We start from the raw sequence: 24,357 nt of genomic DNA on the forward strand, positions 1-24,357 counted from the left end.
ATTATCAGTCCATTTTTAAACGTTAAATTAAAAAATATATCTTATTATTAAATAAACATGTATTAAAACATAATTTTTTTGATTGAACATGTTATTAGTAGATTGTACAGTACAGTACATATTCCGTACAATTGACCACTAAATGGTAACACCCGAATAAGTTTTTCAACTTGTTTATGTCGGGGTCCGCGTTAATCAATTCATGGTAAAGCACACACACAAAAGTAAAACAATCTGGTACTGTTGTCGTCATCGATTCCCAGATACTGAGAATTGGTAAAGTATTGGTTTGAATGTGAAAAGGTACCCGTCCCGAAGTGGGGTGAATAAATATTTGATCGAGTTTGTAGGTTTAGCAATGATGTGAAAGGTGCATAACATAACATTTCTGAAAAAAAGATTCAATAAACTCAATAAATGACAAATTAATTCATAACCTTTCTCACTAGCTTGACTGAAAGATAAATTCAAAGTGGAATTAAGCTGTCTCCCTTTTGTTATTTCTCTGTAGTCTGTATGAGTCATCTTTCATGGATAATTTATCCAGCAACTGTTGCTGCAAGGAGGGATTGTATCCTGCCTTTGCTGGGGGGGAAGGGGGGGGGGTTACAGTGGCTGTGAATGAGACCATGGGTTCCGACAACAAAGTTAATGTAGAGATAGAAGGATTGGAAACACTTCCTCTCCTGCACTCGAGGAGGTGTGTGTCCACAAGCTCAAAAATGTACATATATATATTTTCTATCTACATATTTCCATATGAGTTGGGAAATTGTGTTAGATGTAAATATAAACGGAATACAATGATTTGCAAATCATTTTCAACCCATATTCAGTTGAATATGCTACAAAGACAACATATTTGATGTTCAAACTGATAAACTTTTTTTTTTGGCAAATCATTAACTTTAGAATTTGATGCCAGCAACATGTGACAAAGAAGTTGGGAAAGGTGGCAATAAATACTGATAAAGTTTAGGAATGCTCATCAAACACTTATTTGGAACATCCCACAGGTGAACAGGCAAATTGGGAACAGGTGGGTGCCATGATTGGGTTTAAAAGTAGATTCCATGAAATGCTCAGTCATTCACAAACAAGGATGGGGCGAGGGTCACCACTTTGTCAACAAATGCGTGAGCAAATTGTTGAACAGTTTAAGAAAAACCTTTCTCAACCAGCTATTGCAAGGAATTGAGGGATTTCACCATCTACGGTCCGTAATATCATCAAAGGGTTCAGAGAATCTGGAGAAGTCCCTGCACGTAAGCAGCTAAGCCTGTGACTTTCGACCCCTCAGGCTGTACTGCATCAACAAGCGACATCAGTGTGTAAAGGATATCACCACATGGGCTCAGGAACACTTCAGAAACCCACTGTCAGTAACTACAGTTGGTCGCTACATCTGTAAGTGCAAGTTAAAACTCTCCTATGCAAGGCGAAAACCGTTTATCAACAACACCCAGAAACGCCGTTGGCTTCGCTGGGCCTGAGCTCATCTAAGATGGACTGATACAAAGTGGAAAAGTGTTCTGTGGTCTGACGAGTCCACATTTCAAATTGTTTTTGGAAACTTTGGACGTTGTGTCCTCCCGACCAAAGAGGAAAAGAACCCTCCAGATTGTTATAGGCGCAAAGTGTAAAAGCCAGCATCTGTGATGGTATGGGGGTGTATTAGTGCCCAAGACATGGGTAACTTACACATCTGTGACGGCGCCATTAAAGGCCTACTGAAATGATTTTTTTTTATTTAAACGTGGATAGCAGATCCATTCTATGTGTCATACTTGATCATTTCGCGATATTGCCATATTTTTGCTGAAAGGATTTAGTAGAGAACATCGACGATAAAGTTCGCAACTTTTGGTCGCTGATAAAAAAAGCCTTGCCTGTACCGGAAGTAGCGTGACGTCGCAGGTTGAAGGGCTCCTCACATTTCCCCATTGTTTTCAATGCAGCGAGAGCGATTCGGACCGAGAAAGCGATGATTTTCCCATTAATTTGAGCCAGGATTTGTGGATAAGGAACGTGAGAGTGAAACATTAGAGTGCAGTGCAGGACGTATCTTTTTTCTCTCTGACCGTAACTTAGGTAAAAGGGCTCATTGGATTCCACACTCTCTCCTTTTTCTATTGTGGATCACGGATTTGTATTTTAAACCATCTCGGATACTATATCCTCTTTAAAATGAGAGTCGAGAACGCGAAATGGACATTCACAGTGACTTTTATCTCCACGACAATACATCGGGGAAGCACTTTAGCTACAGAGCTAACGTGATAGCATCGTGCTTAAATGCAGATAGAAACAAAAGAAATAAGCCCCTGACTGGAAGGATAGACAGAAGATCAACAATACTACCAAACTCTGGACCTGTAACCACACGGTTAATACTGTACCGCCTGGCGAAGCCTAGCAATGCTGTTGCTAACGACGCCATTGAAGCTAACTTAGCTACGGGACCTCGACAGAGCTATGCTAAAAACATTAGCTCTCCACCTACGCCAGTTCTCATCTGCTCATCACGACCCGTGCTCACCTGCGTTCCAGCGATCGACGGCGCAACGAAGGACTTCACCCGATCATCGATGCGGTCGGCGGCCCGGAGACGGAGGAAGTCAAGGTGAGGACAGCGGTGCGGCGGCGGGCGTTGTAGCTTTCGACGACATCCCGGCCGCCATCAGAGTCGGCAAGAAACATATATTTCCCAAAAGTTACGTATGTGACATGCACATAGCGACACGCACGTTCGGGCAAGCGATCAAATGTTTGGAAGCCAAAGCTGAAGTCACAGTAGCGCGTCTGCTATCCAATTCAAAGTCCTCCTGGTTGTGTTGCTGCAGCCGCAGCTAATACACCTATCCCACCTACAGCTTTCTTCTTTGCAGTCTCCATTGTTAATTGAACAAATTGCAAAAGATTCACCAACACAGATGTCCAGAATACTGTGGAATTTTGCGATGAAAACAGAGCTGTTTGTATTGGGATACAATGTGTCTCAATACTTCCGCTTCAACCCTTGACGTCACGCGCAAACTTCATCATACCTAGACGTTTTCAACCGGAAGTTTCCCGGGAAATTTAAAATTGCACTTTATAAGTTAACCCGGCCGTATTGGCATGTGTTGCAATGTTAAGATTTCATCATTGATATATAAACTATCAGACTGCGTGGTCGGTAGTAGTGGGTTTCAGTAGGCCTTTTATGCTGAAAGGTACATACAGGTTTTGGAGCAACATATGTTGCCATCCAAGCAACGTTACCATAGACGCCCCTGCTTATTTCAGCAAGACAATGCCAAGCCAAGTGTTACATCAACGTGGCTTCATAGTAAAAGAGTGCGGGTACTAGACTGGCCTGCCTGTAGTCCAGACCTGTCTCCCATTGAAAATGTGTGGCGCATTATGAAGCCTAAAATACCACAACGGAGACCCCTGGACTGTTGAACAACTTAAGCTGTACATCAAGCAAGAATGGGAAATAATTCCACCTGAGAAGCTTAAAAAATGTGTCTCTTCAGTTCCCAAACGTTTACTGAGTGTTGTTAAAAGGAAAGGCCATGTAACACAGTGGTGAACATGCCCTTTCCCAACTACTTTGGCATGTGTTGCAGCCATGAAATTCTAAGTTAATTATTGTTTGCAAAAAAAAAATAAAGTTTGAGTTTGAACATCAAATATCTTGTCTTTGTAGTGCATTCAATTGAATATGGGTTGAAAAGGATTTGCAAATCATTGTATTGCGTTTATATTTACATCCAACACAATTTCCCAACTCAAATGTAGATATTTGTGGTCAAATGTAAGAATGTTCAACGGCGCATTGCATTGGCTCAATACTGTATATTTCTAAAGAGTAAACAAACTGCATCCTATTTAGTTAACCTACTGTCTCTCTCTGCAGAATCGCCAGTGGGTTTGGTGGGGCTTTGTTTGTCTACTTTAACCGACTGATTGTCCAGTTCATCAGGAAACAGAAGGCCATCAACAAATTCCTCATGAAAAAGTGAGCCTAACGCTGCATAATATCATTGATTTACATTAACGCTGCATCTGAAAGCGAGGGCACTTCCTCTAAACAGTCCAATATTTTGTGTTCCATCTCACTGTTACACAATCATTTAGTAGAGACAGTTTTTATGCTTCGATAGCAATATTTTTTGTAGGAATTCACTATTATAGTATTAGTTTAGTATACATTTATTTGAAAAAGCATAATTTTAGATACAGCTCTCATGATGTTTGTCATTCAAATTTAGCTTCAGGTAAATATTTGACTTAAATGCACAAAGCTAATTTTAGCAACTTTGAACAGTGTCTGCTCGTATTCCTGGACTGATTTATTCTTGTCAAGTAAATTAAATTTGCAATATTTGTCTTATACCTGTCAGGATCAATTGAATATAACAATGTGCGAAATTCATTCTTTTTGTCTTATTGCTGGTTTCTGTTTTATTAATTTACACGACTCACAAAAAGGTAAGAGGATTTTGCTTTCAGGTAATTTCAGCTTCTTGTTAGAAAATAGCAACTTTTGCAAAAAGTACTAAAACATCAAACAGTTTAACACACACATTTCAAAATTTGAATGACTGGCAAACTAAGTTAACTTGTAATTATAAATTGGTGTATTTTAGGTTAATCCTGAAATTTCACCTGTAAACCAAATGTCCCTAACTTTTTGTGAGTAATGTGTATTTTTATTACTGCCTTCGGCTGTTTTCCTCCAATTCGTAATCTCTTTTTCAGACGTCTTCTGTATCCAGCACTAGTAACTCTACTTGTTTCCACCTTAACATTCCCCCCTGGCTTTGGTCAATTTATGGCTGGCAAGGTAGGTCTCCTTCACTTTATTTTTGTTTTTTTAATTATCTGACCGGTAAATTGGAAACAAAATGCAGTTCAAATAGAATGACTTGGACACCAAATATTAATGGCATTTATACACAGGATATATGTAAACTTATGACGTCTTATTGTATATCGAAAACACATTTTTTTCAATCAATACTATGGATCTCTCAATCCCGTTGATGGGATCAGATTAGAGGCTGACATTTGTCTTTTTTATTACTGATTGGGGATCGGCTGATGAGCTGCCGAGTCAGCGATTTTTACCACAGCTGTGTCCCAGTGTTTATATGGCTAAAGACTGTACGAAAGATTCCTTCATAAGGGATGCACAATCAGGGAGACACGATTACATTTCCGAATTCCTTGTTAAAGGTGCCATATGTAATAATTTCATGTCAAGTCATTATTAAATGGCCCTGATATGTCAAAAGGCATTAATAAATCATGTTCTTTTCGAATACCTTTATAACTGATAACGGTAGTTCAGCCGGGATATGCTCATACCAAAATTAGATTTATAGCCCTGAAATATTGTTATTGTATTCATTTCGATGCCCCGCCCTCCACCGTTTGACCATTTAAAAAGTCTGTGAATGTGTTACATCCATGTTGCCAGTTACGCACCGCCCTCTTCGTCGAGCTACTGCCACTGGTAAAGTTACTAAACATGTCAGACTTTAGTAAATCTAAAGGGCGTTGTTACGGTTCTCAACAAAGCCAGGAATAAAACAAGGATTTGTATCGGGGATGCCTTTGAAAGATGGAGACGATTGGAGGCGGAGAAGATGTTTTCATCTGACGCCAAACTTGCTAATTTCCTCCTTGATAGGTAAGTAAGGCATTTACGTTTTCTTATTACTTGTAATGAATGGCAATGGACATTTGGTATGTAAACTATTGTCCAATACAGTCTATGATCTTGTCTAACAAAGCTAGTATAGTCGTGCAACGAATGCTTAGTGTGTGATGGCGCTGAGCTCCTAGTTTAATGCTTCGCATGCTAGCCCGGTCAATAACACATCGACATACAGGCTAACGGGGAAAAAATATGCCTGTTAGCCTGTATGTCGATGTGTCATCCAACTGACAGGTTTTATCTGTCGAAAAGATATGTTGCCCTATGTTTATATGGGTAGTGTCAGGGCCTATTTTGTTCTCAATATGCTGATACGCTGAGGAAATGCATTCCAACATTAGCACAGCTAATTGCAGTATCTGGTACTGTATGTGCGTCAAACACATATGGGGTGGTTACATCATTACATGTAATGATTTTCTACTTTGTGTATTGACATGGTAGTCAGGTTGGATGCAACATGGAGTCATGCTGAACGAAATGTGGCGGTAATTGTACTGTTGGCCTTGGCTTGCCATCAAAGTAGGCCTATGCGATATATAATATATTATATATTATTATATATAATTATTTTGATGGTGGTCCGTGCAGTCAAACTAGACATTTTAGCAGGGTAATGCCAACAATCTGTCCCGACGAAAATATTGCTGCGTAACTTTACAAATACATTTGGCTAATCGACATCAGTAAAATTTGGTATAATTACTTCGTAAACCATCCTGCAAGAAGCATAAACAAGAGAAAGCTACAGCGTAGGACTTGTCGATTGCCATTTGAAGTTCCTTGGAGTAGGATTCGGATTTGGCTGCGTATCTGGCAACCTCAGTCATGGAGAGTGAAAGGGGACTACAGAATTTTGACCATAATTGCAGTACCATTTCTGGTCACATTAATACATATGGCTCCTTTAAATACATGCAGGAATTGCATGAATACAGTAGAGAAGGGATTGATATGGTCTCATTCCTAGGTGGATCTCCCGTCAGAGGAAGGTGGGAGGTTAATCATTTTGCAATGCAGTCTACTGAAAATAATGGAAAGTGACACTCTAGATAGCAACTGACGCTGTGTTCAAAGTTGCAATTGCCACAAAACACATTTTAAGATATTCAACACTCTACTGCTATCTGGCGGCCAAAGTGGATAGTGCAACCCCCCGATTCGTCACATTTCATGTGTCAGGTTAACCTCAACGAAGGGGCCCACATGAATCCCGTTCCTACTGTACTGTCTTGCATGTCTTTCCATAACTACGGCCCGGATTTGAGAGTAAGCTGCTATCCACAGAGTAAAGCATTTCTAAGATACTAATCTTCATCCATGGCTTATAATAAACAAAATTTCTTCCAAGTACAATCATCACTGGTGGACCAGAGGAAAATGAATGTCTAAGCATGCTACACACACACATACACCAAGCAGGACAACACAGGAAGCTAACCACTTAAGTTTCAATATAAAGCAGGGTTGATCGATCCAGATGCCGGTACTATCAATGCCTTTTATAGTATCAGTATATAAACGATTCTATCATTTTGGTTATTGTTTACAAACTCAGGGAGTAAGTCTCTGGCTACAGAAAGGCTTTGAGGGCAAAATCAAAATAATTTGAATGGGAATCGACACTAGTTTTTGCTTGAAAAAAAATATGTAGCAGTCAATACCACAAATTTAATACATAATCTAATTTACAACAATATGAGCAAATTCTTAAATTTAATAATATAAGCTTAATAAAAAAATCTTATTGTGTTTAATTTAGTTACTTGCTTCTTAACCTTTTTGACCTCAGAGCCCACTGAAATATCAACAACTGAATTAGTAATCTTACTCTGGCTTTTAATTGTAGTCAATATTTATATCTAACCTACTTAGGGTTTACAACCTTGTCAAATGATTAAAAAAAACATGTGTTAATCGCACAAATTATTTATTTAACACATAAATATAGTGACTTAGGTCAAGGTGATTAGAAAAATAAGCACTAACCAAATGTATCGAATAAGAAGCAACGCATAAATAACTGACAAAAAATACATTCTTATACAATTATGTTGTGCTAAAAGAAATAAACTAGATTCATATTAAATACATGTTTAAGTAACGGTTCAATAAAATTTAAGTGCAAATCAAAATAAAGCCTCACCACTTTAGTCATCATTTTTCCGATTAAGAAACTTCTCTATGACTTTAGCTCTAGACTTCATCTGTTTGTTTGATATTGTCAACACTGCTTTAAAACATTTTCAGTTCTATAATCTATTGTCGAAGTATTGTATCGGATTTAAGTAACATCTATGTCTTTGTATGATTGATTTGTTTGATACTGTACGTCATGTGGTCCCTATCTGGCATCCGTATCCCAGTCACTCATTTATATGAATCTGTGTGTACTAGGGATGTCCGATAATATCGGACCGCCGATATTATCGGCCGATAAATGCTTTAAAAAGTAATATCGGAAATTATCTGTATCGGTTTCACGATTATCGTATCGGTTTCCAAAAGTAACATTTGTAACTTTCTAAAACGCCGCTGTGCACACGCAGGAAAATGTACAGAGCGCCAATTAATCCTTGAAGGCGCTGCCTTTGCGTACTGGCCCAGTCACATATTATCTACGGCTTGACACACGCACTAGCGAATGCAAGCATACTTGACCAACAACCATACAGGTCACACTGAGGGTGACCGTATAAACAACTTTAACACTGTTACAAATATGCGTCACACTGTGAGCCCACACCAAACAAGAATGACAAACACATTTCGGGATAACATCCACACCGTAACACAACATAAACACAACAGAACAAATACCCAGAACCCCTTGCAGATGCTTGTTTTCATTCAGAAAAATCTACCTCTCACACGTGATGACAAGGAGAAAAAGAATTAGCCCACTCTTTGAGCTTCATCTGTTGCACAAATAGACTAATAGTCTGGACTGAGTGAAGTTGTTTTATTTATGTTTTGTGCCTTTTTTCCCCATTTACTTTAAAAGATGGCTGTGTTTTCTACTAGTCTAGACTGAAACAGTTTTATTAATGTTCATGCAGTTTAAAGGATGGCTGTGTTTTCTACTAGTCTAGACTGAAGCAGTTTTTTATTTTTGTGCCTTTCTTGTTTTTATTTGCACATTTTTGTTACTCATACGAATACGTTAAGAACAGGGCAGATTGAGCCCAGTTTATAGTACCCTCTGGACTGAAGCTGTGTGCCTTCATTGTTTTTGTAGCTGTTGTTTTGAGGCATGTTTAAAAAAAAAAAAATTTTAAAAAAAAAAAGCACTTTGTGAAAGTCAAAGTTACACAGTGTTTCCCATAGTTGTAGTGGGTATCAGGATTATTTCAGGGAGAGCATGTCCCAAATTCCAAGCTGCTGTTTTGAGGCATGTTAAAAGAATAATGCACTTTGTGACTTCAATAATAAATATGGCAGTGCCATGTTGGCACTTTTTTCCATAACTTGAGTAGATTTATTTTGGAAAACCTTGTTACATTGTTTAATGCATCCAGCGGGGCATCACAACAAAATGAGGCATAATAATGTGTTAACTCCACGACTATATATATCGGTATCGGTTGATATCGGTATCGGTAATTAAGGGTTGGACAATATCGGAATATCGGATATCGGAAAAAAAGCCATTATCGGACATCCCTAGTGTGTACTCAAATGTTTCCTCCCTCATCTGTCTATAATCAATATCTTGTGCATCCTTGTACCTCCAAACCCTACACACGCACAAGCACACACATACACACACACACATATTTTAATTTGGTTGCCTATGAAGGAAAGTCGGCCTTCTGAAGCTGTAACTCGCCCTGCACTGACCTAGTCCTGTTAAAGCATCTCTCTGGAGTATGCATGCAAAATGTTGTATCTCAAATCCCTCTTAAATTCAGTTTTAGATAAAGCACTCATCTTAATCTCACTGCCCGCAATCTTAAATCTCCTTTGACATTTCTTTGTACGATATCAGCAAATCATACCGTTTCCAATCCTTCCCCAAAAAACAGATGAAGTGAAGTTTTGAAATATTTTTTAAAGGCTGAGAAAGACATGCATCATTTATTTTATTAAGGCAATAAAACCTTACCAAACTTTCCCACCATTGCTACATAATCCTCTTGAAGTTCATGTTAAGTCTGGTGAATGTCAGCACTACCTTCTCAATTAACAAACACTATTGTTTACAGAAAATGTAAAGAACACAAATAATTATCAAGTTTTCTTTGTAGCTGACGCAGAAAGAATCTCTGGTGACATTACTGGACAACCGGACTTGGTGCAAAGAAGGCATTGCAGAAGAGTTTGACTACATTGGCAACTCCAAGGCTTGGCAACATCCGGAGGTCAACGTCTTTGTCACACTGGTTCTCTTCATTGTCATGAAGGTAGGATACAAATACATATATGCTGAGACAACTCTATAATTATATGTACAATGTGTTTTTACATTAACAATTTGTGGTGGATTCGGCTCATACATGTAAGAAAAATATACAAAATGATGCCATTTGATTTAAGACAATCTGTCCAATCAGAACAAAGATTCGATTCAAGTGAATAGTTCAAAGACTCGGAAGGAGTATAAAGGGGTTCCACACAATCTACGCCATGTTTTTTTACACCAGGGGTGTCCAAAGTGCGGCCCGGGGGCCATTTGCGGCCCGCAGGGAATTTTTTAACGGCCCCGCGGCACATTCTAAAAATACGATTAAAAAAATAAAAAACATAAAAATTGGTGTAAAAGAGCAAACAGGTGAAATGTAACAAGAACATGTTGCAATTTTACTCTAATCACACAAAGCTGCCATGCAGGCTGTTTCTTTCTTTAAAAAATAATAATGAATCAAAATCAATGTCATTATGAATTATTGACCTATTCAAAGCTCCAATTACGTCACATTAAATATTCCACTTTGGAATATTTTTTGGGGATAATATTTTGTGTCTGCCATATAAAAAACTAAGGTGTTTTGTTTAAAGAAGGGCCTAAAACGAACAAACAAAAAACAGAAACAACAACAAAAGTTATAATTGACGGATAGATCTGAAGTTGATCTTGAGACTATTGTGTTAAAAGTAAAAAAAAAAAGTATGATTTATTTTTTAATACTTTACTGAACAGGACACTTTTGAATCCCCAATAATTTTAGTGGGACTTTTTTTTTTTTTAAGTGTCTATTTAAATTGCTCAAAAATAATAATGAATTAATGTTGTTATGAGTTATGCTATGAACTCCAATTATTATATAATCTCAAATATTCCACTTTAAAATGTTATTCGGGGAAAATATTGCATATTTTGTGTTTTTTCCATAAAAAAACTGGGTTTTCTTTGACAAAAAGAGCATACAACTTAAATCTTAAAAAAACACTTTATATTGACAGATAGACCAAATGTTGATCTGGAGATTTAGACCTTGAATAATAATAATAATACTAAATAATGACACATTTTTAATATTTTTTTTTCCTAAACCCTTTGGGTTCCCCAGGATCAAGCCTGGGTGGAAGCCTAAATGTATATTTTTTTATACATATATTGTATTGTTTTTTAAAATAAAAAATATAAAAATGGCCCTGGCTTGCTTTGATATTTCAGTGTGCGGCCCTCAGTGGAAAAAGTTTGGACACCCCTGCTTTACACTGTGAGCTCAGGGGGAGTTTAGGAACGCCTATGAGGTTGGAGCACTTGATTTGTTTACCCTAAGCCACTTACAGCACAGTATTGGTAATCTTGCATCATTGGAGATTTTTTTTTTTTTTTTTTTAATAAGTTATCAGACTTTTCGTTGTAACATCCATCCATCCATTTTCTACCGCTTGTCCCTTTCGGCGTCACGGTGGGTGCTGGAGTCTATATCAGCTGCATTGTCATCATAATTCCTAATATTGGCCTGATAATTATTGGGGCGATAATTACCGTGTGCCCCTACTACGAATCAGTAGCATGTAATTGGTAGTGATGGGTAAATGATGCCTCGGTGAGTATATGGCACACTCACTTGTTCTATTGACATTGCACTTATACTGCCCTGCTGTATATCTGATGGGAAAAAAAAGGCACTACATTTGACCCGCAAATAAAATTGACAGTGGGCTGATATCATTTTTTAAATTTTATTGTTTTATATATAAAACGCTGTGCTCATGATATGCACAACTCTGGTCAATAGGGCAGGTAGTAAACAGGAAAAAAATAACATTTACCTCATTTGGCGCTATAAGGCCAAAATGATCCTAGACTTTGAAATATTTACTTTTTTGTTTTGTTCCATCCATCCATTCATTTTCTACCGCTTGTCCCTTACGGGGTCGCGGGGGGTGCTGGAGCCTATCTCAGCTGCATTCAGGTGGAAGGCTGGGTACACCCTGGACAAGTCGCCACCTCATCGCAGGGCCAACACAGATAGACAGACAACATTCACACTCACATTCACACACTAGGGCCAATTTAGTGTTGCCAATCAACCTATCCCCAGGTGCATGTCTTTGGAGGTGGGAGGAAGCCGGAGTACCCGGAGGGAACCCACGCAGTCACGGGGAGAACATGCAAACTCCACGCAGAAAGTTCCATTTAGATCAATTATGGTGATGAAAACAGATGTCAAACGTGACGTGCTACTCCGCCCCACTTCAAGTTGTATCGGTCACATGTTTTTTTTCTTTTTTTTTTTTCTTAAACTGATACATACGACAATGTATCCATATATATGTATATAAGCACCAAATTCTGTACCCATCGCTAATAATTTATAAACTTGTACATATCCCGAGGAGCTGCACTCAACATCTATCTGTGTGCATGTTCTGACTCATTTTCACTTTCGCAACGCCAGAATGTTACATCACACGCACACACACACACACACACACACACACACACTCTGCATTCACAAAGAATCTGTAATGGCTATGCGTAATTACAGCCTTTGGTTTTCTTGGACTCAGAGTGATGATTTTCAAAGGCGAGATTGCGCTCCACTTCTCCATCCCTGTAATGAATAGTTGTTTTATGCATCATGGCAGCCATCTTGCACTGGCAGTGCTTAACAAACAAGAAACTTTAATTCCAGGTACCAAACTTTGTATTAGGGGTCCCTTGCCTTTTTATCTATGAAACACACACACAAACACATGCACACACACTGAAATGTATTCTCCTAAAGCAGAACAATGTTTGCTGGTTGTTAGCGAGGAAGAAATATATGATTTAGGCACCAGTCCCTCTGTAAGTGTGCCTTACTAACTGTAAAGAGTTATTTAAGTTATTTGACAGTTTCATGATGGCCGAGCATATCAGAGGTCTTCTGCATCCTTCGATATTTCTCAAGTAACCTTTAAAGGGTCATTCCACAGAACCAGTGCTATTTGTTTGTTTAATAAACTCACATTTCAAGTTTAAAAATGGTAATACACATATTAAACTACCTAAAAAGTATTGGTCCATCTCGGGCATTTTTCTTTTGATTTTTAACAGGGTTGCTTAGCTGAAGACTCATTTGAGTTGGAAGATTGACAGTGACAGAAGTGATATTTTTGCATAGAGTGGTACCTCGCGATTTGTCATGCTTTTAGATTGCGAGCAAAATTTGGGGTTATGAGCCTCCCAACCGCTACTTGGTATCGAGGACATACTTACCAACCCTCCCATTTTTAGCGGGAGAATCCCGGTATTCAGCGCCTCTCCCGACAACCTCCCGGCAGAGATTTTCTCCCGACAAACTCCCGGTATTCAGCCGGAGCTGGAGGCCACGCCCCCTCCAGCTCAATGCGGACCTGAGACTGAGTGGGGACAGCCTGTTCTCACATCCACTTTCCCACAATATAAACCGCTTGCCTAACAAATTCAAACGAATGGAAACAAGAATTTCAGTTAATCCAGGACAGTTCGAAGGGGAAGGTGTATGTTGCCTGTAAATATGTAGAACAGACTTCTCCATTGAACACGGTGGCCGAAATGATATACTCATCATGAACGGAGAAGTTAAACAGGACAATACTGCCATCTAATGGATAGCCACCGGAACACTGAAATTCATTATAAATATATATATAAATAAATAAATATATATATATATATATATATATATATATATATATATATATATATATATATATATATATATATATATATATATATATATATATATATATATATATATATATATATATACTACCGTTCAAAAGTTTGGGGTCACATTGAAATGTCCTTATTTTTTAAGGAAAAACACTTTAAACTAGTCTTAACTTTAAAGAAATACACTCTATACATTGCTAATGTGGTAAATGACTATTCTAGCTGCAAATGTCTGGTTTTTGGTGCAATATCTACATAGTTGTATAGGTGCCCATTTCCAGCAACTATCACTCCAGTGTTTTAATGGTACAATGTGTTTGCTCATTGGCTCAGAAGGCTAATTGATGATTAGAAAACCCTTGTGCAATCATGTTCACACATCTGAAAACAGTTTAGCTCGTTACAGAAGCTACAAAACTGACCTTCCTTTGAGCAGATTGAGTTTCTGGAGCATCACATTTGTAGGGTCAATTAAACGCTCAAAATGGCCAGAAAAAGAGAACTTTCCTCTGAAACTCGACAGTCTATTCTTGTTCTTAGAAATGAAGGCTATTCCACAAAATTGTTTGGGTGACCCCAAACTTTTGAACGGTAGTGTATATATATATATATATATGAAATATATATGAAATACTCAAGTTGGTGAATTCTAGCTGTAAATAACCACGCCCCCCGCCACACCCCCCACCCCCTACCCCCCACCTCCCGATATTGGAGGTCTCAAGGTTGGCAAGTATGATCGAGGATTCCACAGTGAACCCTGTAAGATCCGAGCAAAACATCCAGTCTCACTCGCTAGCAATATCTTATAGCCAAAGATCGACATAACGTTGTTCCTCCACACATTGGAAAGATGAAAGTCAGTGTGAAAGACAGGGCTAAGGAAAAAAAGTGTCTGATAATTATTGAAATAAAGAAGGAAATTATGCAAAAAAAACCATGACCGAGCGTGTAGCCAACTTGGCGAAGCGAGCACGGCAGTCTGCACCACAAGGAGTCGCCAACCAAGAAATAAAATAACTTCTAATCGGCAAATATTTATCCATGAGAATATGGACAAGCTGCTGATGGTGTCTTTCACGGAGAAATAGCTCAAAGGAGATAGCGTAAAAGTCCACTCTCGAAGATAAATGTTACATATTATAACATTACTTCATAAAACTACTGCAGTTGTATGTTGTACAGTCTATATAGTGTCTTTCCATACGATATTTCTTATAGTATAATAAAAAAATTAATTAAAAAAAAAATACTGCTAGGGTGACAGGACTGACTTATTTATATATATATATATATATATATATATATATATATATATATATATATATATATATATATATATATATATATATATATATATATATATATATATATATATATATATATATATATATACAATACAAAGATGAGCTAAGCAATAACAAAAATGTGTTTTAGAAAAAACGTTTTTTTTGTCCTGTCCAGCTACTCAGGCAAATCAGTAAAATCATGTATTAAAATGGTGGATTTCCCATTTGTACACTTTATCTCGTTGATCAGTTATGTGGTAAGCATTCAATTAATCTATGTGACCCTCATCAAAAAGGATGTATATTTTGTCAAATAGAAGCCAAAAGTCTATTTAACTAAACATGAAGGTGTTTTTTTGTACTTGGGTTGTAATTAAGTGCGCTAGCATATAGGTTATTATTATTATTTAAAAAAAAAAAAAAAATCTTATTATCCTTCCATCCATTTTCTACCGCTTCTTCCTTACTGGGTCGCGTGTAACTTATTACAATTTATTATTCTTATTTTTATTGAAATTATAGTTTTTCTGTATGGAAAAAGTTTTGATTCTAAAAGTGTCAGTTAATGTATTGGTGCTTTTTCAAAATGAAGCCCAAAAGTGTTCCATGTGTACATACATACTGTAGTTACCTGTGCCAGTTTTTGTTGTAGTTGTATGCATATTTTTAGATGTACAGCAATAACAAAACAAGTGCCAAGGTAGTTTGAATAAAAAAGATTAACGTTAAAATGTGTCATAACAACTCACACAGCATATGATGCTACTTTAGTATGTTTACAAGCACTGAAGAAGACCACATTATCGCATGAACTGGTTTAAAATTAAGATTGAGTCGTGTTTATTTATTACAGCACAATTGCAAAACAGCCACTATATCCCCAAAGTGTTGGACAGATTCGGAACATGAAGGTTAAAATAAAAATAATAATGCAAATCACAATAAGTACAGAACATTCTATAAATAAAACACATCTAAATAAACCAATCAATAACATGGTAAAAACAAAATAAGCACTAAAGATACACAACAAAATAAGCACTATAAATTAAATTAAATAAGGAATATCCATAAAAAAACTATAAATAAAAACATAAAATGAGTTTTTTACATGATTAATTAGATCTTGTTTGACTTTTTAGAAATCAGATTAATAGGCCTAGATTATGCAATTGGAAACCAGTTCTGTCTGGCATGTAGACACTGATGTGGTGTGGGTAATAATGTCTCTGATTTAACAAAACTAAAGATATACAAAATTGTACTGACTCTTTATGTATTTTTTTTGCTCCTGAAAATGAAACTTGCAGTCATTTCCCATAACATCGAGTAGTTCTTGAGTAATAGGTAGGTAAATAAATGTACTTGAAAGGCCCCCTTTTCATCGCCAGAATCAATATGTCGCCCCCTCTTGGTGTGATGTGATCTACACATTTTGGAGCCCATTTCCCCGCATAGACAGTGTGGATAAATTCATTTAAAACTATTATTTTGATCACTTAATTGCATGTTTTCGTTGCCCTGGTCTATGACCACTTCAAAACTGAAAATAAATATTAATCTGGAAGTATAGTGTGTTATTTAATTTTACACTAGTTTGGACACACATGACTTCTTTGCATGATGGCTCTGATTCAAGATTTTGCATTTGGATTCTAACGTCAAAGTAGCTAAAGAATGCTATAATTAGCCCCCAATTCTTACTTGAACTGTACTATTTCAAGTGTGCAGTAGAGCAGGGGAAGGTGAATCGTCACCGGGCCGTGGACGCTGCAGCTGCCGATCACCTTGCTCTTTCAGCATTTTCTCAAGCATTTTTAGGAAAACATCACTAAAATTGAAGCAGCTTACCATGTTTTTTTAATATGTTTTTAAACGCCGGGGGTTTTATTTGTATTTTTTATTTTTATTTTTTCTCCGCAAGTTTTTACTTTGACGTTTTCCCCTCGAGGGGGTCTGATTTTCAGGATTGCATACGAAGGTCCTGAGTTCAATCCCGGGCTCGGGATCATTATGTGTGGAGTTTGCATGTTCTCCCCGTGACTGCGTGGGTTCCCTACGGGTACTCCGGTTTCCTCCCACCTCCAAAGACATGCACCTGGGGATAGGTTGATTGGCAAAGTTGACCCTAGTGTGTGAATGTGAGTGTTGTGTGTCTATCTGTGTTGGCCCTGCGATGAGGTGGTGACTTGTCCACGGTGTACCCTGCCTTCCGCCCGAGTGCACCTGGGATAGGCTCCAGCACCCCCTGCAACCCCGAGAGGGACAAACGGTAGAAAATGGATTGATGAATGGATGGGATGGTCTAGCTAAGACGGATAAAGGTTTTTCCTAAATTGTTTCTGTAGGTATGCATAGTAGCAAAGAATTGTCCAACAAGTTGAAGAAATATGATCAACATTAAACAAATTGGTGCGAAACCCAATTGAACACAGTAGATAAGGGATTCTCAAACTGTGGTACGTGTACCACTAGTGGTACGCGGGCTCCTTCTAGTGGTACGCAAAAGAATCACTTGATTAAAGTAGTGTTAAATAATCAATATCTACTGTATTTCAATGTTAGTCATTATGGTTGTACTTTCAGAGCCAAGTTTTTTCTTGAGTTGTTACTTTGTTTGAGAACCACTGCAGTAGGGCATCAAAATACAAGCTTCCTGGATCATGCATTTCAACAATCTTGTCACGTTCAACGGCGCAAAGCCTTTTGCCTTTGCCTTCAGGAGGCTTGAACATCTGACAGAAAATGACATGAAACCCAGATTATAGTGCAGATTTGTACTTTTGAAGGTTAGTGTTCAACCTTTGATCAGCTGATAAACATTCTCTTTGAGATTAAATGCGGTTTTCAATAAATTGCTATCTTTTTTGGGGGGACTTTTGCTGCGGTTTCTTCTTGTTCATCAGTACAGCATTTTTACAGTTTGGTATATACGCCGGTTTAAAAAGTGACAGTTTAGTTCATTTTTGCTGCAGTAAAGGTACAAAAAACAAACTGCTTAGCCAATAAGCCCAGGGACGGCGTGGCAAAGTTGGTAAAGTGGCCGTGCCAGCAATCGGAGGGTTGCTGGTTACTGGGGTTCAATCCCCACCTTCTACCATCCTAGTCACGTCCGTTGTGTCCTTGGGCAAGACACTTCACCCTTGCTCCTGATGGCTGCTGGTTAGCGCCTTGCATGGCAGCTCCCGCCATCAGTGTGTGAATGTGTGAATGTGGAAATACTGTCAAAGCGCTTTGAGTACCTTGAAGGTAGAAAAGCGCTATACAAGTATAACCCATTTATCATTTATCATTTATAATAAATCAAATAAATGAATAAAGAAATACATATAATGTATTTTTTTTAAATATATATATATATATATATATTTTTAATGTATTTATTTATTTATTTTTTATTTATTTATTTTAAATATATTTTATTAATATTATTATTTTGTTTCCCCTCCCTCAGGGGGGGGACTCGGCGGAGCGGTTGCTGGTTGTTCCATCTCCATCGTTGGGGTCCCTGCGGGTGGGGTGGGTGGTTCCCGTGGCCCCGTGCTGGGTGGTCCTTTGGCGGCCGACTTGGTGGGCCGGCCAAAGGCCGGCCTCGCCGCGCTATCCGGGGGTGGGGGGTGGGCTTGTGGGGGCCCGGTTGCCGGTGGGGCAGGGGCGGTCTTCCCGTCCGGTTGCGGGGAGTCTCCGGGCCCCCCGGGCGGGGCGTCCCGCCTTTCTGCCCGTGTGGGGTGTGGTCTCTCGCTGGCTTGGGGTCTGGCTGTCCCCTGCTTTTCTCGTGCCTTGTCCTCTGCCGGGTGCGTCTGTCTGCCTGCTGCTGACCCTTGTGGGCGGCGCGGTGGGCCGGGCTCTGGGGTTCCTGTCGCTGTCCGGCTTGGCTGCGTGGGGTCGGTGGTCCCTGGTTCCCTGGGCACCACGCCTACTGTTTGTGGGTTGGGTTCTCTGGGAGTCTGGGGCCGTACTCTGGCTCCCACACACAGTGGGAGTCAAATGTATTGTGCATGCAAATTCACATATACTCGCATACATACATACACACATACATAGGTACCTACGCTCCCACATACATATACAAATACAGTACATATTTACATACTCAAAGTTCGTACATCCACACGCACATTCATTATACACATATACACATACTGTACATATACAAGTACATATACATACATACACTCATGTACAGCTGCGCAAAAAGAAGGAGGCTGCGTGGAGAAGCGGGGACCGAAGTACATACAGAGAAGCGAAGTACCACTTCACCAGGGAAGTGGAGAAAGCTAAATCTGTGTACTCTAACCGTCTACAGGAACAGTTCCGCTCCAACGATTCTGCGGCAGTTTGGAGAGGTCTAAGGGCCCTTTCGAACTATAAGCCCAAAACCCCCCAGGCCCTGAATGACCGGACTCTCGCTCAGGGCCTCAACACACATTACTGTCGTCATGAACGGCCTTCAGCTCATCAAAGCCATGCTCCCCCCACCATCACCCTCCCCACCAATGCCAGCACATCATTAAAGGAGTTAAAGGACTCAAAGGACTCCAATGACATCACAGGACTCCAAAAACATCATAAGACTGTAAAGACCCTCTCCATTAAAGAAGAGGATGTACGCCGGCAGTTCTTGAAGTTGAATACGCGGAAGGCCCCCGGGCCGGATGGTGTCTCCCCCTCCACTCTCAGACACTGTGCGGACCAGCTGGCTCCTGTCTTCACTGACATTTTTAACACCTCTCTGGAGCTATGCCGCGTGCCGTCCTGCTTTAAGACCTCTACCATTGTCCCTGTCCCCAAGAAAGCACGGATCACAGGACTAAATGACTACAGGCCGGTCACGCTGACGTCTGTGGTCATGAAGTCCTTTGAGCGCTTGGTCCTTCCCCACCTCAAGGACATCACCGCCCCCCTCCCGGACCCACTGCAGTTCGCCTACAGAGCCAACAGGTCTGTGGATGATGCAGTGAACCTGGCCCTCCACTTCATCCTGAAGCATCTGGACTCCCCAGGAACCTACGCTAGGATCCTGTTTGTGGACTTCAGCTCTGCCTTCAACACCATCCTCCCTGGACTGCTACGAGACAAGCTCTACCAGCTCAGCGTGCTCGACTCCCTCTGCAGTTGGATTAATGACTTCCTGACAGACTGAAGACAGCACGTACGGCTGGGGAAGATTGTCTCGGACAGTCGAACCACAAACACTGGTACTCCTCAGGGCTGTGTACTCTCCCCCTGGCTCTTCTCCCTGTATACAAACTGCTGCACTTCCAGTCACCAATCCGTAAAACTGCTCAAGTTTGCGGATGACACCACCCTCATCGGGCTCATCTCGAATGGCGATGAGTCCGCCTACATGAGAGAGGTGGACCGGCTGACGTCCTGGTGCAGCCTCAACAACCTGGAGCTGAACGCCCAGAAAACAGTGGAGATGATCATGGACTTCAGGAAAGTCACAGCCCCACCATCCCCCCTCACCCTGATTGAATCTCCCACCCCAGTCCCTATTGTGGACTCCTTCCGTATCTTGGGCACCACCATCACCCAGGACCTCAAGTGGGAGCTGACCATCAGCTCCCTCATCAAGAAGGCCCAGCAGAGGATGTACTTCCTGCGGCAGCTGAGGAAACTTAAGGTGCCGACCGAGATGCTGGTGCAGTTTTACTCAGCCATCATAGAGTCCATCCTGACCTCCTCCATCACCGTGTGGTTCCCCGGCGCCACAGTCCAGGATAAGAATAGACTGCAGCGCATCGTACATGCTGCTGAGAAGGTGATTGGCTGCAAGCTCCCATCCCTCCAGGACTTGTTCTCCTCCAGGACCAGGAGGCGTGTGGGTCGGATCACAGCTGACTCTTCTCACCCTGGACACACACTATTCTCCCCTCTCCCCTCAGGCAGGAGACTACGCTCCATCCAGACCCACACCTCCCGCCACCTGAACAGTTTTTTCCCCTCGGCCATCAGGCAAATGAACAATAACTCCTAACAGTAGCTCCTTGAATTCCTTGAATCCCTTCTAAGTCTATAACAAGATCTGATAGCTCAGTCACAGCTCTTTTTATACCAAATATGTGTTATATGTGTTTTATGTCGCACGTTTGCACCAAGAAAAATTCCTAGTTTGTGAACCCGTTCTCAAACAATGGCAATAAAACTATTCTGATTCTGATTCTGATATAATCACGTTTCATCAAACAAATATTAATGTTGTTGCCCTAGGGTAAACTGGGTATAACACATGGCACACAGACAAAGCTTAACCTATTGTTACTATAACAATCTACAAGGTTAATGTAGGTTGCTTCTCTTTCTTCCCCTCCATTTTTCTGCATTCTTTCGTATCTCAAGTTATCATTACATATATGTATTGTTGCATTTGAACAACTGTATTGTTGATAATAAAGGTAAAGTATTGGTATTGTTCATTATCAATAGCGCTATTTCTATTGGTATTTGTATTGCTCCATTTGTAGTGTAATAATGCTCATTGTCATTTCTATATTATTTTTTATTTTCGCTAACTGCTTATATGCTATTACTTTTACCATCATATTTGTACATGTCGTATTTGCTGATGTTGCTCTATTGTTGTTGTCGTGTTTGCTGTTGTTGTTTTTGTCTCTCTGTCTAATCCCCCTCTTGTCCCCACAATTTCCCCCTCTGTCTTCCTTTTTTTCTCTTTCTATCCCCTTCTGCTTCGGCCCGGCTGCACCAAATGATAATATAAATACATTTAATAAAGTCAAATACAAGTAAGGCAACAAAAGAAGTATCCTACACTTCTCTTTTGTAAAGTAAATCTGAACAGCCGATATGGGCATCTACATCAACTATATGATGTAGAGTTTGACTACATTGGCAAAAAATAATAATGTAATATAATTTTATTATATTGTTAGAAGTGCTGCGTTAATAGTTCCAGGTTATATTTGATTAATGTCAGCTCAGTGTTTTTGTCTTATCTAATTGTCTGTTTACATCAGTGCACTCCAAACATTTTGCACCTAGGTTATTCAATTGTACTTTTTAAAAAGGTAACACAAAAACATTGTTCATATATTTAAAGACACATCTTTGTTATTGTTGCGGATTAATCCATCAAAATAATGAATCTGATTCAAACGTTTTAACACAATCAACCGATCTGCAGCATAGAATTACTTATTGTCCCTGAAATGTCTCTGGTAGCGCATTATCCAAGTATTCCCATCAACCCGCATTCGCAAATATGCAAATGACAGGCCTTAGACTCAATCAAGTCAATATGGAATTCGCTAACGTTGATCCTCTCAATGGGAAATTTGAATCCAAAAAAGAACATGACCAAATAGTCCATTGACACAAAGTATTATGCGCGCTCTGCAGGAAAGTGTTTTATTTTCACCATAGCACTTCCAGCTTAAATTAGCACATTGATGACCCAAAAGGAGTAACAGGCCCACATTAATGTGGATAAGTGTAGAAAAACAGTTTTGTTAACATGAATATGATGTTCAAGGGGACCTACGGTGATTTTGATCTACATTTAAAACATTTCCTTGTGGTCTAGATAATATGTATTGGATATGCTTTGGTGTAGAATTTGGCATTTTTTTTAAAAGCCGTTTTTGAGTCTGTCTGCAAGCTGTCTGTTGTGGAGGCATTTCCAGATTGCAAATGAAACCACATCCCACCCTGATCAAACGTATGTTTTTTTTAATGTACAATGTTTACAAATTTACAAATTCACTCAGTCGCAACATTAGGTACCCCTGCACACTCTCAGATCAATTCAGAGTTGCATAGAAAATGCTGCTTTCAGCAGCATTTATGTCACTGCATGTCACCCGTCGGGGTTATTTTGCACATGCCACAATTAGTCAAAATGTATATTTTATCCTTACTTTTTAGTGTTTTCTCATAGTTGAAGCGTCATCGGGTATCTCCTCCTCTGGCTGAGAGCATGACTTAATGTCTAAATAAGAAAGTCCACCTCGCAGTGACGTCACGACGTAGCCAGAATGCCAAACCCGTGAACTTATGATTTGATGCTTTGGCATTGTTTAACATTGTTTGGCATTGTTTAACATGAGTATCCAACATTATCAGCATCAACTTTATTGGTCATGTTTGTTAAACACACAAGTAATTTGACTTGGTAGACTGTGCTCTCTTGTTCAATGTAAAGAATAAATATTGATCAACAAAAAAAACAGAACAAGTGCTTATATAACTAATGTGTATTACACCAACATTTATAAATCAGAAAAGACAAAATTCATCATAGGTTAGAAAACCAACTTTTCTTACCTGTTAGTACCTGATTTTTTGTGTACTTGGAATCCGCATACAATTTGAAATCGAACAATGGAGGCATGCTGAAGATATTTATAAAACAATCTAACCGTACAGTTATGTCAGTAGATGTCTCCATATATGGTTGAAGTTTACCCAAAGAGCTTTGCCCTAGTCTGCCGTCCAAAGTTGTAGTCAAATAAGTTCCTTGTTGTGGGGCAGACTGGCTCATACATGCACATGCTAAAATCCTCCACTGTTGCCATTTGTGCTAAAAAGTAGGATGTAGTTCTAACTTACATTTGCCAGTAGACTCAACAGAAAAATGCTAAAAACTACAACATGGCTGACTGCATGGAGACGCAGTCGAAGGGAGCTTGGCCTTGAAGGAAGGCTTTGCCACGTAAATAAAGCACAGCGTTCTGGAGAGATGGTCAGAAAGCAGCTTGAAGTGGGTCTGTGAAACTAAATCTTTGCAAAATTTTACCTGAGAACCACCTTTACATGTTATGTAGACCACAAGGAAGTGTTTTAATTGTAGAAAACAATGATAATATGATCCCTTTAAAGGTGTTTAATCAACATGCTATAGGTTCATGTACATTCCCTTCTTTCTCGACTGTCTTTACTCACGCAAAATGAAAAGCAATTAATATAGATTAAAAATTAACATTTATTATGATTAATCAACATTAATCCAAAGCGACCTTGTGGTTAATCTGATTAAAATGTTTAATCAGTTGACAGCAGTAGTATTATTAGTATCTAGTACAGGGGTGTCAAACATGTGGGCCTGATCTGGCCCGCGAACAGGTTTAATCCGGGCTGCTAGATGAGATTGCAAAGGGTAAAATTGAGCGTATTTTTAAATTGAAGAATCTGCTGTTCTAAAAGTGTCCATTGGATGTCACAATAGCAATTCTGTTAGGCAAGCAAATAGTTTATACCGGGGCGAGCAAGTATACCAAGCAAGAGGTACACGGTAAAGCGGGGCT

The 24,357-nt window shown here is 39.4% G+C and overlaps 1 protein-coding gene across 2 annotated transcripts in view; it reads left to right on the forward strand.

Annotated features, from left to right (window-relative positions):
• clcn2b (chloride channel, voltage-sensitive 2b) overlaps positions 1-24,357 on the forward strand; it is a 333,131-nt gene that overhangs the window by 158,408 nt on the left and 150,366 nt on the right. The window contains exons 10-13 of one of the 2 annotated variants that reach the window (XM_062067937.1): positions 3,905-4,006; positions 4,750-4,834; positions 9,958-10,113; positions 19,401-20,442. In XM_062067937.1, coding sequence (XP_061923921.1) covers positions 3,905-4,006; positions 4,750-4,834; positions 9,958-10,113; positions 19,401-20,237 — 1,180 coding nt within the window. In that variant the 3' untranslated portion in view covers positions 20,238-20,442. Of the gene's footprint in view, positions 1-3,904; positions 4,007-4,749; positions 4,835-9,957; positions 10,114-19,400; positions 20,443-24,357 lie in introns of those variants that run through there. The other variant, XM_062067936.1, reaches the window with a different exon arrangement.

The sequence above is a fragment of the Entelurus aequoreus genome, linkage group LG13 (assembly GCF_033978785.1).
Source record: "Entelurus aequoreus isolate RoL-2023_Sb linkage group LG13, RoL_Eaeq_v1.1, whole genome shotgun sequence".
NCBI lineage: Eukaryota > Metazoa > Chordata > Actinopteri > Syngnathiformes > Syngnathidae > Entelurus > Entelurus aequoreus.